The sequence below is a fragment of the Eurytemora carolleeae genome, unplaced genomic scaffold (assembly GCF_000591075.1).
Source record: "Eurytemora carolleeae unplaced genomic scaffold, Eaff_2.0 scaffold474, whole genome shotgun sequence".
Lineage (NCBI taxonomy): Eukaryota > Metazoa > Arthropoda > Copepoda > Calanoida > Temoridae > Eurytemora > Eurytemora carolleeae.
Genome location: NW_019396421.1, coordinates 104321 through 123495, shown reverse-complemented (window position 1 = coordinate 123495; position 19175 = coordinate 104321). Strand labels below are relative to the sequence as shown.

The following is a 19175-nucleotide window of genomic DNA, read 5'->3' as shown; positions in this document are numbered from 1 at the left end:
AAAATGCATGCGTATATATACACGGAAAATTGTTTAATGTAATTTTTCAAGATAAAAATAGTAGAATACTGACCTGGCAACTCCATAAACTAATTGCTGATCTTGTTTACAATATGGAGCATCTGTAACAAAATTTTTTTTATTTTTAATAAAATAGATTTTTCATTTTTTTCAAAATAATTTCCTAATTTTCGAATTTAGGATACAATTTCTTGTTTTCCTAATTTATAAAAGAGTGTTTTATGAGAAAATTTAAACAATATGATTTGGTCTTGGTTGGCCTTGGTTTGCCTCAAACACTAATTTAAACAATATGATTTGGTCTTGGTTGGCCTTGGTTTGCCTCAAACACTAATTTAAACAATATGATTCGGTCTTGGTTTGCCTCAAACACTAATTTTCTATTCCTAATATCTTTGACCTTTGATGTTAAACATTGCGTTATACTAGAACAATAAGTGAAGCTGAATTACCACAGATTTCTCAATCAAATTAACAAGGTATAGGAATAGAAAATGTGAGTTTGATTCAAAACAAACAATAGAGAATTCATGGAATGTTTGAATCGAATATAGCTTCAGAGCGAATAATAAACTATTTATGTTTGAATCATATAAACTTCAAATTTTTATTTTTTAAGTATTTCATTTTCAAAGATAAGTATTGACATCAAAAGTTAAGGTTTGATCGGTAAAGCATCCAGCCGTTTTAAAGAAAAATGGATTGGTATACAAACAAAATCAAGATGAACATTTTTAAACATATGAACCTTATAAATAATTAAAGAAATAATTTAAAAATTTTGCATTCACTTGATATTCTGGTTAGACGGTAGAATATATAATTGATATATTCAAAAATCTTTAAGTTAGCAATTTACTATCACGAAAGGAAAATATATAAAGAGAATAAGAAATATGTATTTATACTTTATTTCCTGTCAATGGACAATCCTTTGATTCTCCAGATGCAAAAAAAAAATATTTATTTTCGCAGATTTGAAAATGAATTTTGTTATTTTTCTTATTTGTGTCAAAAAGCAGATTGACCTAAATTGTGATCAATTTCCAACAATAATTCTCTAAATAATAAAATAACAATCAGCAGGAGTCTAAAACAAAATAAATCCCTCTCCATATTTCTATCCAAGGTTACGCATACAAGTTAAGACTTTAAGGAGAAACCTTAGGAAAATCACAAGTTAGTACCACCTATATGGTCGATATTTCAGGTACCCTTAGATATAGTACATTTAAACTCAAATAAATACTGAACTGCTTATATATACATATTTATATATATATTTATGCATTATAAGTAAATAAATGTATCTCAATAAAAAAGTTTTTAATCCAAAAATGTGAGTCTGAGTGATTAGAACATGAGAGTTTGTGGCAAAGACTCATTTCCTTTGGTTTCTGGTTTATCTTCTTGAGTTTTTTATATAGAAAATCGAACTAAAAAGTTAAAATATATGATTTAAATAAAGTTTTTACTCGTGAGTCATGATATTGATTTTTTATTTAATACTTTTATAGAATCAGATCTTAAACTCTTGATCTCGATATCCAATCTTCAATTTAAAGATGTTTGATCCCTCAATTAAAATTCTCTCTGCAGGGTTTGACCTGACTAAGGATATCGATGAAAAATAACATTAATCCGTACAGTTCCGCATAAGATGGATATCAATGCTTTATTCTTCAATTGAAGTTCTCTCAACAAGGGGGTGGAACAACTCAGGATATCGAAAAGGAATTAAATTAATCCATAGTTCTGCATTGCTTGATCCTGGAGTTCACAATACAAAGTTTTGTATAAATTATTTATAATTTATTGTATAAATTGAATGTTCTTATTTGAGTAAAAACTTGGTTAAGAAACAATTTAAATATTGATGTCCCGTCATAACATGCATGAAAAGTTCAAATTTTCTTCAAAACACTAATGAACAATTTATACTTTAGGATTTGATAAATAACAATAGCTACTGAAATGATATATATTATAGATATCTTATTTAATAAGTAATAATTACTGTCGCCTATTCTTCCATAATTTTTTATTTTTTGTAAAACCATGTATTCAAAAACAACCCATTTTAACTTCACCATTAACATATGTATATCTATATATATATAATATATATGAGTGTCTATTTTCAAGTAAAAATAAATAATATTAATTTTTCAAAGATTGGGATGTAAAATAGAACAAAACTAACCTATATTTCTTATATAAATACTTATCTTAATTGTAACCTATTTCATTTTTCGTGAATTCACCCTTTAATAATGACCTTGGACTTCACAATCTGATTCGGTCTTCAACAAAACCTAATCGATCAAAATAAGTGCAGAGCTGCAGAAACAATAACACGAAGAAATATAGGCCTCGTTACAAGCTAAACTTTGCTTTGCGGGAATAGAAGTATAATATATACATTGAGACTATAAGTCCTTACTTTTTGGAGCAACATTCTAACCTTGTCGAAGACAATATTTTTTGTTTTATTCGATAACCCCCTCCTCCCCCCCTCACCACCCTAAAATCTATTTATATTTAGTTATTTAGTTTTGTTTGATTGTTTGTATCCTATAAACGTCATTACTGCTGAACCAATTGGCCCCAAATTTTGTGTGGAACCTCCCGTGATCCAAGGGAAGGTTTATGAATGATCAAAATTTTAAAAAATTAGTGTTTAAAAGTTTTTTATTTTTATAAAAAATTTTATGAAATCCGCAAATTTTTGTTTTATACTGTGAAAAGAGAAGATGCTCACAGATAAAGCCACAATTAAAGTTAAAAAAGGAGATGGGCGCGAAGCACCATGAAAGCCTAGTAATAAATCTTTCAGCTTTCTAAAACGTCTTTAGAAAATAAAGTGAAAAGTTGAGAAAAGTTTGAGACATGAATTAAGGATTCGATGAGCAGTCTCAGAGAAAAGGGTCTCAACTCTATGATCTTAAACTTTTCATATTCTTCTTCTCACTTTTCATCAATAAAATAAATGTTATTTTTCCTGTTATCATTATAACAGCCTTTTTTTAATATTTTGTTTTGGTAATTTTATCTAATGAATTATGTTTAGAGAATGTTTGAAAAATTAGCTGTAAATATTGATATTTATCAATGTAAAAAGAATCAGTAAGAAAATGAACTGCATATTAAAACATTAAAACAAACTCAAAAAACGTATTTTGTGATCAACGTTCAAGCTATTCAAATTATTCAGATTCCTTTTTTTCTGTGATGTAAAGTCATACTTTAGGTCAATTAATGTCCCCTTTTAACCTTAAAATAGCTGGGGTTTTAATTAATCTATGGTCGGACTGTAGGGAGGGGGTTGTCCCGCCCAGTCTTTCCGGAAAGGAAAAAAAGTACTACAGAAAAAAGTTGTTAAAAATTTATTTTAAAAAAGACCAGTAGTTCAAACAGCCATTTTTTGTGTTAATATGTATTTGCCAATATAAAGGAATTGAGTTTTTACCACTTAAATATTATAATCCCTATAGTCTTGCAACCGAAGGGATTAAACCTTTGATATTTCAAATTTTCACTAATTAATCTATCAAAATCTATAGTTCGATATATGAAAGGTTTACAACTTTGAGATGCAAATATTTAGCGATTATAAGATAAGAGTTTGTGGCAAAAACTTAGCCCCTTTAAATTATAAAACAATCAAAAATATGATGTTGGTGAATCCAAATGTCAGAAAATAAACATAAAAAACTCATCTAGACGCGATATATTTTTTTCATGTTTAATTTAAAATTAAAGCTTTAGCCCGCGAGCAAAATATTTATTCAAACAAGTTATTTAAGCAGATTTCAATGAAGAGCGACTCATAAATCTGTAAAAGGAATTGAGTTTTTGCCACAAACTCTGATTTTCTAATTTCAATATTGTTGCAACCCAATGTCGTAGACCTTTAATATTTCAAACTATGAATGCTATTGGATCATATAATGTAAGTTTAAAATATCAAAGGTTTACATCATAAGGTTGCAAAGATATAGGTTTTACAAAAACTGAATTTGTGGCAAAGACTCAATTCCTTTAAAGAAGAAATTTAAGCAAAGAACCACAAACATATTTTTTTTAATGTCTGGACGGGAAATAAAGTATGAAAGTAAAAAGTCAAAAAAATGTATTTGAAAAAAAAAGAAAAACCATTACAAAATTTACCAAAGAAAATGCAAATTATAAAACAAGCAAAAAAATCATATTGGTGAAACCAAATGTTTACCAATGCACAATTTTTTTCTGCTTTTTAATAAAATTACATTTTCTTCTTTATCATAACTATACGTCTCAATTTGAACTTAATGCTTGGTTTAAGCTTAAGGAGTTCAAGCTTCAGCCTGGGAGCCAACAATTTCAAGAAGATTTCTTAATTAAAAAAAATTGGAATGGAAAGCAAAAATTTAAGTATTCCTAGGTTTTGTGCTTTTTATGTTGTTATAAAGCAAAACGTTCTATCAGGAGCATGAAAAAAAATTTATTTTGTGAACAAATACTTATGTAAAATGCACAGTTTCTGTGTTTCATAATCATGTTCCCTTATTGAAATCATAATATAAAATACTGGCTGAAGTGCCAGGCGCTGCCCAGGCTTATACTATTATTTATATTACCCACGCTTAGTTTAAAATTTCGAAATTTAATTAGCCTATGTTTATTATATAGATTGTATATTAATATATTTAAAGAAATACTTACATCTAACATTTAATGTAACTGGATTACTGACCCCATCTCCCTCGGTATTGTGTGCAACACATGTGTATATCCCTAAATATTCAAAATCTTTATAACAAATTATTTTTATTTCCCCTATAGTTTTACAAAATAATTCAAAAATATCAAAAATCAGTGGTAATATTTAACCAACTGACTCTTAAGAGGTCAGGGTTGGGCCGAGGGGGTGTTTACGGGTTAAATTATCTTTAAAACATTTTAAACATTTTTGTTTACTAAAAAAAAGGTAAAACGTTAAAACTGTTGTAAACCTTAAAAATGTGTAAGTTTATAAAAGACAAAAAAAGGATGCCCAGGAATGGATTAAACAAATGTTTCAATTAATGTAAATTGAATTATATTCCCTTTACAGTACTACAGAAAGGTTGGTTTCTACATAATATAGAGTCTCTTCCTTTTATTAAGAATAGTTGTTGCAAAGTCCCCGCATTAATCCAACTTAATTTCACACTCAAAGAATACCACTTTAATTAATTAATTCTTAAAGGAACTGTAGATTTATTTTTGGGTTATCATCCATTTAAAGGAAGTGTTCACAAAAATTTTAACTGGGTATAGGCCAATTAATTACTAAATTAATGTCGATTACTACTTATTTCACTTTTATCTGTTGCGTATATAAGGAGAAAATGGTTTTATACCAAATAAATAAATTCAAAATTAATCATTCAGATTTTACAACTGAAAAACAATGAAATAAAACCACTGCCATAAACTCTGATTTTCATTTTGTTATATCTTTGAATCCAATGTCGTAGACGTTTGATATTTCAAACTATGAATGCTGTTAGATCAAATAATTTAAGTTTGAAATATCAAAGGTTTAAACATTATCAGGTTGCAATGATATAGTGACTAGAAAATTTGAGTTTGTGGCAATAACTCAAATCCTTTCTCTCATTCTCGGATACAGGATTAAAGGTTACGAATGCACTCTCTAATTAAGGAAGTTTACTTGAAAGGAATTGGGTTTTTGCAACAAACTCAAGGTTTCCAATTTCCATATCTTTGCAGCCTGATGGTGTGATATTTAAACTATAGACTAGCTATAGGAATGATAACATCTTGGTTTGTGGCAAAACCCTAGTTCCTTTAGTCAATACACTTTACAGTTCCTTTAACAGTAGAGCTTTGTGAACAATAAAAAATGCACAAAATAAAATATTAATGAAATGTACTAGAATGAGGGTGAAAAGGTGAAGGAAAAGAAAGAAACAGACAAAAAGTTTGCTAGGTTGAATTCTAATCCTCAGTTTAAAGAATGCAGACTTAACTTTTCAATCTTTTCAATCAACGGCGGCTTTTGAACAATGGTTAAAAGTATTTAAATCTTGTTTTTTTCAAGCTAAAGCAAAGAAATGTTGGAAAATAAAATGATGATACCTGACTGGTGTTTTCCCACTCGTTGTATAACTAGACTCTGAGTACTAATTATTATCCCTAATCCTAGGTTTTGAACTAACGGAGTCTCCTAAAAAAAGTGTTTCTTATAATTTTATTTTAAAGGAATTTTTACGAATTTCAGCTTTGATGTTTGAATCTCTTCAAAAACTGCAAACTTTTAAATTGAACATATTTCAGTCTAATAGGCGAATCGGAAAATTCTGAGAAAGAATATTTGAACTTGTTTAAAAATTAAAGACCAACATCATGAACATATTTGGATAATCGCTTTCTCTTGGGATTAAGTTAACAGTTATTTTTAAAGTTATTTTTGGAATTTATTTTGAAATTTTGTTTGGATGTTTACATTTTGGATACATTATTTGTTTAAAGGCAAGGAAAATTGAGTAAGGTTTGGTTTTTAAGCCAACACATTGCAGATGCCAATTTAAAACTATACAGAGAAAATTAATATTATTAATATTTGGCATTTTAAACAAATCTAAAATAATAAATATGATCTGTTTTTAAAACAAACTATGATCTGAGTGGTCTCAATTTTTAGATTTATGCTTTAACGTGGTTTTCTTGAAATAACAAGTCTTATGAAGTTGATCACTAATCTATTATGAAGTTGATCACTAATCTTTTAAGAAATTTAAGAACACTATTTAGATCTTTTGTAGGCGGGGAAGAAATATCTAGAACTTGGAGTATNGTTGAAGAAATATGATACATAATAAAACTGAAGAGAGTCTTGAACAACGACCTCTATCAGACTTGGGGGGAAACAGCAGAAACTGGGGTTGGGACATATGGAGGGGTGCTTGAAGAAAGGGATGGGGAGAGGAATGCTCAAATATTTTAATGGTTTTTGCTCATATTCCATATATTTGGTGAAATTTGATATTTTTTTCCAAAAACAGAGGGTCGGAGAAAGTCGGCCCGGCGCCTAAGACTAGGTTCCCGACTCTAAGATTCTACTCGGGATAGTGACAAAAACCAGTCACCCGTCCCCCTGACCCACTAAAATAATCCACCGTGCACCCCGAGATTTACAAAAGGACACCAACAAATTTTCATCGGAGGCCCTAAGATTTTCATCCAATACCCCGAGATTTAAATGAAGAGATTTGGTCTCCAATTAAAATATGAGGTGACCATTGAAGAGATTGGAGTTTCCAGTGAAAATATGGGGATTTACGATGAAATGCGTGAATGTCCCATGGTCTCCAATGAAAATCCGGGGTCTCTGATAAACAGTTTGGGGTTTCCAATGAACATCTGGGGGTTCTACAGTGATGATAATATTTTCTCGCGCTCAAACTTTTTTCTAACCAATTCTTTTTTGACTGTCTGTAACATCGGACAAGAGTTTAGTAAGCAGGTTATTACAAATCTCGCTGTTTCTGTTAAAACCATGGGGTTAACACAACTTATTTAGATAAGGTATAAAGAATGTTAAGATGTGAAAAGAACACATTATATTGTTTATGGAACCCTACATTTTTATCTTATTCTCAGATCATTCATAAAGATGATGATGTATTCATTATTTTCTGTTTGGTTGTCTATAACTGTTATGGTGTCTATATATTTTTCGGGTGCTTATATATCTGTCTAAGTGTCTATCTAACTGACTGTGCGTGTAGTTGTCTTTCTGTCTGTTGGGTTTCTATCTTTCTGTCTGTTGGGTTTCTATCTTTCTGTCTGTTGGGTTTCTATATTTCTATCTGGGTGTCTATCTATCTGGGTGTCTATCCTTATGTCTGTACATCTATCCCTTTAGTATGTGTCCTACTGTCTCTATGGAGGTGTATCTATCTATCCGTCTGGGTGTAGATATATAACATAAAAATATACAAGGTTGTAATGCAAGGAAAGTTAATTGCGGTGGTGTATACTCTGCGTACATATTGAAACCAGTTCTCTTTGGGCAGATTTTGTAAACAAGAATAGATGCATCAGTGTTCGTTTAGTATCCGAGGAGGTTAAAAGCATTAAATTTTGATAATTTTGATAATTCACATAATAGTTTCCTATGACCAGAATATATCATTGATTTTTTATGTGAAAGATGGATCCCATGTCAGGCTTTGACATCCGTCTTGTGTTTACATTACCGCTCAGAGACAGTACACTGCAGTACAAAAGATGTGTACACTTCTGAAATAACTTTCCTTGCATTACATCCCTGCATATATATATGTCTAGCTTTTTATCTATCCTTCTAGGTTTCTAACTATTTCTATGGAGTTCTATGTGTCTAAATGGGTTTTTATCTTTTTGTCTGGGTGTCTATGTATCTGTCTGTATATATGTCAGTCCGTCTATCTATCTGTCTTGGTTCCTGTCTATCTGTCTTAAGTGTAAATTTTCCATTATTATAGGAGAACTAATAGTAATGAATAAACGGACTCGAACCTAAAACTAATTTTACTTACATTTCTTCTCCATGTTATCTTGTAAGGTCGAGGGTTTGATCTAGAAAAATTATCTCATAAATTATCATTGAATCAGATTGATACTTATTCATAGAAAACTGTCTTATAAATATGACTAGTTTACAATTAGAATAAAAAAAATGCAAAAAATAAAACTTAACGGCATATATTTTATAAAACAGTACCAGTATTCGAAACAATAAAAATCCAAATAAAACAATTCAGCTCATTTATGCATATTTTTTTTTGCTTTTTCTTTTTGCGCCTAGAAAGATATGCAATGTGGTGTCCAGAAGTACTTATTTTTGGCTTTATACATTTCCAATATGTATAGACACTGTACATATTTTTAGCACCATTTGTTGGCAAAAATAAATACATTGGAATTCAGATTATCTTAAAATATTTTGGTAAAGTATTTAGGTTCAAAGGTCATCAAATAATTACAACCATTACTAAACTAATACATTAACACTGTAAAAGGTTAAACCAAACTTCAAATGGTCTGAAATTCTTCTTCGTAAGGTCAAAATTAATCGAACTGAGATTAAATTTACAAAACTGAGGATTCTTAGAATTCATTTAAAATTTGTTAAATCAAGATTGCTCTACTCCACAGATATATATTTTAAATTCTTGAAAAATGATGAAATCATATTATACAATAATAGCAGAAACCTAGAAACAAGACTGTTTGTTAAGTAATGCAAGCATTTTCTTAAATTAAATAAACTGTGATCATAATCTAAACTCCCCCCCCCTCAAAAAAATTAAAGGTCAACTGTTCCATATAATAAAAAGAAAAAAAACATATTCTAAGAGATAATGGGAAAAAAGGTGGAAGCTTTATTATAGTTAGTGTAAATCCTTCCAAAAAGCACTAATATTTTATTTATTTTTGAAAGATTAAGTTAATTCATTCTGAACATGAGAAATAGTGATAAACCACTTTTTTTGCGAACTGAGCACGTAATCGTTATATTCAAAGTTTCCACTATAGATATAAAGTTCAGTCAAGCATAAATAGCGCCATTTAACACAAAAGTTTCTTACCATGTTTTTTGTTTTTGTTTCTTTTGTTTACCTGACAATGCACTCAAAATATACATCATCTCCTTCTCGAATATTCGAACCATTTAAACTAGAACCAAGTCCTAGAACAGTCTGGGGAACGTCTAGATAAATATTTTGTTTTTTAAATCACTGATCGAGGCCTAACGCTTCAAAATTGGAAAATTCCATTTTGACGCATTTGTTATTTTATTATTTTTACTATGTTTGTTTTCAAGTCGTAACAATACAAAACAAACCATAAAAAATAATCAATAATAAAAAAATGTAATACAAAAATTATTCACAATACTTCAAGCCTTTCTAAATGATCAAGTGTTATTATATTTATTTGTTTCGTAATATATTGTTTCCCATAAAATAAACAGTGAATTTTACAAAGTTTGAGCTTAATAAATGACAGTGAAAAGAAAAAAAGAGACAATTTATCTTTAGTTTTCAGGAATTCTTAAGAAAAAAAATGTTTCAAAATATTTAAGTTATGTCATGGGTTCACAGTTAATAAAACAATGGTGTCAAACTAATTAGAATAAAAATGCATATTTAATGCAGTTTTGAACAAACAAATGATATTATTTCTTAAAGGGAGTTTTTTCGAAAAATTAAAGGAGGTAAAGATTGAGGTCGAATTGAATTCGATATTGATCGCTACTAATTTTACTTCTATCTGTTGTCTGTTGCCTCTATACAGAGTAAATGATAAAAACGAGTCATACCGAAAAGTACCCGTTACTCCATCGGAGGGATGGTAATTAACACTCAGGACACTAACTACTCCAACAGACAGAGGGATGGTAATTAACACTCAGGACACTAACTACTCCAACAGACATAGGGATGGTAATTAACACTCAGGACACTAACTACTCCAACAGAGGGATGGTAATTAACACTCAGGACACTAACTACTCCAACAGACAGAGGGATGGTAATTAACACTCAGGACACTAACTACTCCAACAGAGGGATGGTAATTAACACTCAGGACACTAACTACTCCAACAGAGGGATGGTAATTAACACTCAGACACTAATTACTCCAACAGAGGGATGGTAATTAACAGGACACTGATTAATCCAACAGAGGGATGGTAATTAACACTCAGACATTAACTACTCCAACAGAGGGATGGTAATTAACACTCAGACACTAATTACTCCATCGGAGGGACGGTACATAAGAATCAGGACACTTATTACTCCAGCGGAGGGATGGTAATTAACACTCGGGACACTAATTACTCCAACAGAGGGATGGTAATTAACACTCAGGACACTAATTACTCAAACAGAGGGATGGTAATTAACACTCAGGACACTAATTACTCCATTGAAGGGATGGTAATTAACACTCAGGACACTAATTACTCCAACAGAGGGATGGTAATTAACACTCAGGACACTGATTACTCCATCGGAGGGACGGTAAATAAGAATCAGGACACTTATTACTCCAGCGGAGGGGTGGTAATTAAAACTCAGGACACTAATTACTCCATCGAAGGGATGGTAATTAACACTCAGGACACTAATTACTCCAATAGAGGGATGGTAATTAACACTAAGGACACTGATTAATCCATCAGAGGAATGGTAATTAACACTCAGGACACTAATTACTCCAACAGAGGAATGGTAATTAACACTCAGGACACTAATTAACACTTGGATCATATAGAATAAAACTATATTATGAATATAACTCTATACGAATGCATCGAATTGAATTCGACAATTGTAGGTTGAAATATGTAAATGAGTGATTTTAAATTTTATTGAATTATTCAAGGCCTGAGTGGAAAAATGCAATTCCGTGAATTTGTATGGACGCTACGCACGTACTTAGGGACGCAAGAGATAAAGTAAAATTAGCAGCGAACAATTCGTTATCAACCTATACCCCCTTTTATTTTGGCTTACAGTCACTAACTCAAATTTTCTAATACCTATATCTTTGTAACCTGATAGTGTAAACCTTTTATATTTTAAATTTTGACTATTTAAAGTTTAAAAATATGAAAGTTTTATAACATCGGGATGAAATGATACTTCTTTATTTCAGAAATTCCTTCACCCCCTTTCCAGTGTTTCCGCTTTCGCTAGTTCAATTTAGCTGAATCAAACTTCATGCTGATTTTCAGAAAAATTATTGTTTTGTCGATTTGCACAAATTATTAGAATTTATTTTATTTTAGGAAAACAATCGGTTTAAATCCAGGCTTAAAGGCTTTATATTTGCAGCAATAGAATTATTTAATTTAAAGAAAACTAAGCTTATTTGTTTCATTGTAGTTTTAACTATAGAATACAAACCACTAGCTGAGTATGAAATCTTTTTGAGCATCAAGACATTTGAGATAAAAAAGAGAAAAAAGAGAGCGACATGAAATGCATAAAATGCATGAATTGCGTGAAATGCAATCGAAAAAAGTATGAAGTTAAAATAAAACTTATTCCAATATGATATATCACTTGTTTCATATTATAGAATACATTTATTCTGCGATATTTTAATGATAATACCGCATGGCGAGCACATGTTTCAGATTCTGCAAAGGAATTGAGTTTTGCCACAAACTCCAACATTCTATATAACCTATATCTGGGCAACCAAATGTCGTAGAATTTTGATATTTCAAACTATGATTCATATTAAATAAAAAAACTTAAAATATCCTCGGTTTACACCATCAGGCTACAAAAAAGGTGTTAGAAAATTAAAGTTTGTGACAAGAACACAATACATTAGGAAAAAGATTGGCTCTATTGACTGTTCGATATACCGATATGGTTTCGTTCCTTTGGATATTATTTTGGTTACCCACAAAGGATCTTACTTTAAAGACGACCTAAAAATCTCAAAATATGACGGCCCCATGGTTAAATCAAGTCTTCTGCCTTGAATATAGTTTTTTAATAGGCTATCAAATGATTAAGCAAAGACAAATTACATGTTCTGGGAATACTTAATGTAGTTTGAATGTAAACAGAAGTAAATGTTTGTAGATTTTTAGTCAGCAGTGCAATAGGGATTGGAGTGGGGCATGGCATATTGATATTATGTATTACTTACAATTTACATTTAGTTTCCATCCATCTTCTTTACTTCCCTCTCCAGTTTGTTGGTCAGCTGCCCGGCAGCCCAGAAACTTTCCAGTGTCCTGACATATATTTATTTCAGATTTTTTGGAAAAATTATTTTTGAAATATGTTCCTCAGCACAGAATTGAGTATAAGGTGTCAAAAAGAACAAACTTGGCAGTTTATGTCCAATTTTTCAATTTATTTTTCTTATTTTTTCATTTTTGTTTCAAGAAGAATGAAAAGATAAAGAGAAAATGACCAAGCTCCTTAATGTTTATAAGATTGAAAACCCAGCTGGCTATGACTGAAAAAAAGTCCAGCTAGTCTTATAAGAATTTTTAACTTAAGTTAAGAACATTCACATGGCTGCCAAATTCTACCGAATTCCCCCAAGCAAAATTTGAGGCAAATCGGTCAAGATATCATTTAATTGTTATGATCATACATTCAAAAAACAATAGACAAACAGAGAATACAACTTTATAAATATATTTCAAGTATGCTATACGATAAAAGATTCTTTGGAAAGTTGCTGTTGACTATCATTAAGCGAATATTTATTGTTATGAGAATATTAATTGAATATAAACTATATAAACTAGAGTTTAAAAAAGGTGTGAAAAGCTGTAACGCGTAATAGACCATAAGGGGCTAGACATAGACATCAGCAAAATAAGCACAGAGTAGACAATGTCGTAATCTTTTAGTAAGCTCGCATCACAAATAGTTTGTTATGCATTTTAATAAAATTACTCTGTACTCTTTTAGTCCCTTTTAGAAGCCTGAAAAGACGCACGCTCTTTAGGTACTCACATGCACACACAAGACATTTCAGCTCCCAATGGTAGAAAAATTATCAAGTGATCAAAATTTAGTCCAAAAAAGTGTACATTAGCCATTTTTTTTGGACTAGTATACCGTACTACAAACGTACTTAACACATTGCAGTTACGTATTCTCTGCGTACATATTGAAACCAGTTCTCTCTAGGCGGAATTTGTAAAGGTGAATTGATGCATCAGTGTTCGTTTAGTATCCGAGGAGGCTAGAAGTATTACATTTTGATAATTTTGATAATTCCTTTGACCAGAATATTTCGTTGATTTTTTATGTGAAAGATGGATCCCATGTCAGGCTTCGACATCCTTCTTGTGTTTAAATTACCGCCCAGAGACAGTACACTGCAGTACTAAAGATGCGTACACCTCTGAAATAATTTTCCTTGCATCATAACCCTGGGTGGCCCTGGAAAAAATAATCCACTCTAAACTCAGCTTTTGGTGTGTACTGCAGTGATCTGCAGTATTCTGACCGAATGAATTGTGGGGTTTAGTAGAGAGTGAAACCTTTATGCACGAATTCACTCTACAAACGACGATTTTTACGTTTTAATGTTCAATCAAATAATAGCTTTAATTCCCTTCATACACGTTTTACGGTCAATTGAATAACTTCATAAAAAGAATAACTTACAACAGGGAACTTCCATATCTGATTCATCAATTCTGTGTACTGAGGCCGTTCCTTCCATAAACTACATTGGTCGACAACTTGACGTGTACTATATTGGTCGTGAAATGTACGGAGAAGTATCTATCTATCAGATAAGAATTTAGCACGAGACATCTAGCGGCCAACATATCGTCCCCGAAAGTGCGTGAAATACACGACCACTTTCTATGGAGAGAATGGGCTCTGCAGTGGGAGGATATCAAAACAAAGAATCCAGGGACAAAACATCATTCATGTGTGGGGGGAAGAGCTTATCAAGATCTGCTGCTTAAAATCGTGCAAAGAATGATACTATACAAAGAATAAATCAATAATGATTTTTTCGATATTATCTGTCAGGACACAAGTTTGAAAACATGACTAGCGTTTTTTACACCTCTGGTTGTGGGAGGATTAAGTTTGATTGTTTCCAGATAGTACAGTTCACAATTTGCGTACTTTTACCATTTCAAGTGGTAGGAAATTAGGAAATCTAAACTGATGTGAGTAAATATACAGAGTACAGGACAAAAGTATTTACAAGTAAAAATTAAATAAAATGATTCTGATAAATAAATCATGTAAAGCCGGAGCTCTCTGATGGACTCTCCACCTTTCATTCGCCTCATACGACGAGTAAATATTTTATCTTCAGAATACTATAACTTTCTTTTCAGTTTTAGCCCAAGCCAATTCTTTTTCCTCCTCCCTCATGTCAAGCCTTGTCTCATGCCTATTGGCTTGAATTCAAACTTAGAAAATAAAATTCCCGGTCCAACGGTGGCTTTGGTTTTTTGTGTTTAAACATGAGTTCTAAGAATTCTCTGGGTTGGAATTTTTTAACGACTGAATCTCCCTTCATGATAGAGATGGGATGACTTGTTATCCGTCCTACTGCTATCATTGACGACAGTTTATTATTACATACTTGCAGTACAACTGAGTTGGGAGTTCCTAGTGTAGTTCCTTGCTACAGATAAGTCTTTTCAGACTTAAAGGGAATGAGAAAAATCATACAAAGAGAAACTCTTGTCTTTCCTCTATATAATTTTTTCTACTGTGTGGTAATCATTTTCATTTTATATTTTTTATCTATTCTATAGAGGGATGTTTTTCATTTTTTTTTTAAACGATCGTTTCGTTATGAAAACGACGATGAAAAATCGAAAACGAAACGACCGTTTTTAAAAAAGTTCGTTTTTTAAAAATGGTCGTTTTTAAAACTATCGTTTCTAATTCTATACAAATAGTCGTTTCGTTAACGATCGTTAACGAAGAGAGGTAACCGATCTGAAGGGCATCTGTACTTATCATTGAGTAGTTTTTAAGAAAATATCAAGTTTTAGCTCCGCCACAACTTGTTAACTTTATGTAAGACGACATTCAATAAAGTTACATGTAATTTTTTTTAAGTTCGTCGTTTCGTTAACGATTAACGACAATCCTTCGTTAACGACGACCCTTTTTTAACGATATTTAACATAATTGTCAATATTTTTTTTTAAAAACGATCGTTTTTTCAAAAGCGATCGTTTTTTAAAAAACAATCGTTTAAAAAACAGTCACAAATCGTTTTTAAAAAAACGATCGTTTTCTTTAAGTTCAAAACGAGTGGGTCGTTTTTAAAAACGATCTTTTTTTTCCAAAAACGAAGCGATCGTTTTTGAAAACGATTGAAAAACGAAACAAAAAACGATTGTTTAACGATCGGTTCCAAAAACGATTAACAACCCTAAATTTCTATATATATGTTTTTTTTACCTGAATAGTTGGTATATAGGTGATTGTACTCAGAGTCACATTTCCATCTGGAGAGGTCTTAAAAGTATTTGAATATTTATTTGAAATATATTTAAATTATTTGAAAAGAAAGAGATTATTCAACAATTTCAATTTGAAAATATAATGCTTTAAGTTGTTGTTAAATATAAGTATGGATTTTTTTTTAATTTTTAGAAGAAAAAATTAATCGTTTTGATCAAATATGATTACTTATTTAAGTTAAGTTAATTTTCGAAAATCTCTGTTTTGTTAACGGAACTTTGCCCAGCCCTACACAGTACAATAGGGTACTCTACAAGTTCACGGCATTTTACACAGCATTGAAGAGATATGTTTATACATAGGATTATCTTGCCCCAGAGATGATCAGTCAATGGTTTAAAGATTACAATTGAGAATCGGTGATGTCCATTTTAAATGGAAGGTTGCTTATAATTATACGCTTACAGCTCCATTACGCTTCCAAACTCCAATGTTTTAAGTGAAATGTGCATTTTAAATTGAGTGATCAATCTCTTAAAATATAGGGTTTTTTTTACATGAACATTGTCTTCTTTAAGAAATGTTATTTTGGCGTATAGTTAGAATATGCCACAGTTTCTAAAAAAGTTTAAAATAAAACTGGAATGAAACAATAATTGCAGAGTTTGAATTGAAAAAATCAATTTGCGTTATTTTAGTTGATAGTGCATTTAATAATAAGAATGTTACTTACATGTGTTGTAATATTTTCTCTAATTTGCTGAGCCCCCCTCCACCAGGTTACTCTAGATAATAGAACATATTTTATCCTAATTAAAATAAATCAACGAAAATAAAACATTTAATAGAAAGTTCGGTAGAGGGAGAGTGAAGTCTGAATGTAAAATCTTGCTAAAAGATTTAGTAAAAATGAAATTTTGCAACATCTTTCGATTAAAAAAAGGTTTTCGCAATCCTTTTTTAAAAAAATCTATTTTTATTATAAGAGATGTTGTTTTACATGTATATACTTAAAACTATAAACCTGTTCAGAGTTTTATACTTATAGTTAATATTTATTTAGGATTATTCATTTGATTCCTATGGCATTGGTTAAGATTTTTGCTCAATATATTTTGAATACTACTTTACTTATTCAGGATTTCCAATTACTCTATCAAACCATTTTTCCTTAATTAAAATTGAATACATACTTAATTAATTCTCCCAACATTTGTATAAACAGCTCGAGATAAAATGGAGTACCGTCTGCAAAGCATGTATAATCATATGGTAGGGCGAACCGCGTCAGTTGTCTCTCCCTTCTATTCCTTACTCCCTGGTCACCTATCTACTTTCTTAATAAGGATATCTGCATAACTTATTTACTGCAGATGTGTAAATATTTGCTTTTTTCAGTGATAAAATATATACTCTAGTCCATTTACTAAAATCGACTTTGTCACTTTAATTATACATCATGTCCAAGAAAAATCGTTATTTTGACCCTCTTCATAACAAAAACAAGACTTCAAATAAAATTAAAAGACTCCCAACACCCCTAAATACCCTTTTCTGGAACATCCTGTTTGAAGGTAATCTAGAATAGGTATATTACCTTGGAGGGGGTCGGGCCCCAATAACTTCACATTTGGCTTCATAGCTTTTTCCAGCAGATAGAGATTCACGTCCCTTTACCAATCGGACTGTCAGGGGACCAACTAAACGTTTTTAGTTGTAGCATCTTCATCATTATCATCATCATCATCATCATTATCATCATTTTTATCATTATCATCATTGAAATCATTGAAATTATTATCAATATTGTCATCATGACAATCATTGTTATCATGATCATACTTGGGACCATTATTACCATCATATCAATTATAATAATCATCATCTGCAAAATCGTGATCAACTTCATTATTATCATATCATAATAGTAAGTATCATCATCGTCATTGTATCCAATCCGCACATCATTCACCATTACTATCAGGGTCAATGTTATGGTTGGGGTCAACATTTAGGACTAGGCCAAAAGTCAATGTTGATGCCATGACAAAATTCTAAAAAACAAATTGTGGAAAAAATTCTGACAATGTGATCTCCTAAAAGAACTAAAAGAAAAGAAAGATACTATGGAATAATTAAATTTCGAACAATTATAAAAAATAATGCTTTTACATATTGTTTGTCTTAATTAGGCCCCAACGGATACAGGAGGGGGGGGGGGGGAGCACTTCAGGGAATAAAATCCAAAATTTTATCTTTTTAGGAGAAAATTAATACTTTCAGGGGTTTATAGTTCAGGACGTTTTCTTTTAGGAGTTCTATATAGCGCCAGATATTATTTAGACTTACAGTGCATGTCAATTTTCACAGAGGTAGAGACAGGAGTACTCAGATTGTTATTAGAAGCCTGAAATAAAACATAAAGCTAATTTTTTGCATTTAAAGTTTAATTCACCTTAAAAAGTCGCAAAAATTCAAATCTGTACCAAACCCTAGACTTAAGTCACAGCTTGCTGAATCTGTTTGACCATTGACATATTGATTTAGATGCATATTTGTTATTCTATCTGATCCAAAAGTTGAATTTCAAATTGTTTTATCTTTTTTACTCTTCTGTTTTGTCAAATTGTTTATTTGCTATTCTGAGTTATCCAATTTGTTGTTGTTTGTGATCAAATTAAAGCTGATGTACTTAGTGACATTTATACATACTTAACAATATTTATTAATTAAAATTATTAAAATTTTAATTAAAGACCTTTTCAATTTCTATTTACTTTCAAACCCAAATAATATTCTATCAAAAATGTCAAATTATTTTTTTCACAAGCAATATCATAAAGTAAATTAAAGCAACATTTATAAAAGAAAAAAATTGAAAAAACCAAAACACATTAAGTAGTTAATGATTTTAAAAAACAGCGAACATAAGGAAAGGTCAATTTTTCATTTTTTTCTTCAAAAAATGTTGACACATAGATAGATAGTTCTTGCTGCCTTTGCTATTTTATTGGTCTTGAGTACTCACGTGAGTAAACATGATTGGATCAAAGGCTACTAGACTTGTAAAACTACTGTGGTACGGACAGCCTTCTTTCTTTATATGTTCTTCATTTTAAGATTAGATAAAGTATGATGTATCTAAATTTTAGGGAGGGGTAGGGGCCGTGCTAG

The 19175-nt window shown here is 30.8% G+C and overlaps 1 protein-coding gene across 1 annotated transcript in view; it reads right to left on the bottom strand.

Annotated features, from left to right (window-relative positions):
- Nucleotides 1-19175, bottom strand: part of LOC111702983 (hemicentin-2) — a 41966-nt gene that overhangs the window by 17232 nt on the left and 5559 nt on the right. Inside the window, exons 8-17 of the mRNA XM_023474811.1 lie at nucleotides 18351-18408; nucleotides 17599-17701; nucleotides 16735-16786; nucleotides 15999-16055; nucleotides 12736-12823; nucleotides 9676-9766; nucleotides 8592-8631; nucleotides 6148-6235; nucleotides 4726-4797; nucleotides 74-122 (exon numbers count right to left, since the gene is read on the bottom strand). Of these exons, the coding sequence (XP_023330579.1) occupies nucleotides 74-122; nucleotides 4726-4797; nucleotides 6148-6235; nucleotides 8592-8631; nucleotides 9676-9766; nucleotides 12736-12823; nucleotides 15999-16055; nucleotides 16735-16786; nucleotides 17599-17701; nucleotides 18351-18408 (698 nt within the window). The remainder of the gene's footprint in view (nucleotides 1-73; nucleotides 123-4725; nucleotides 4798-6147; nucleotides 6236-8591; nucleotides 8632-9675; nucleotides 9767-12735; nucleotides 12824-15998; nucleotides 16056-16734; nucleotides 16787-17598; nucleotides 17702-18350; nucleotides 18409-19175) is intronic.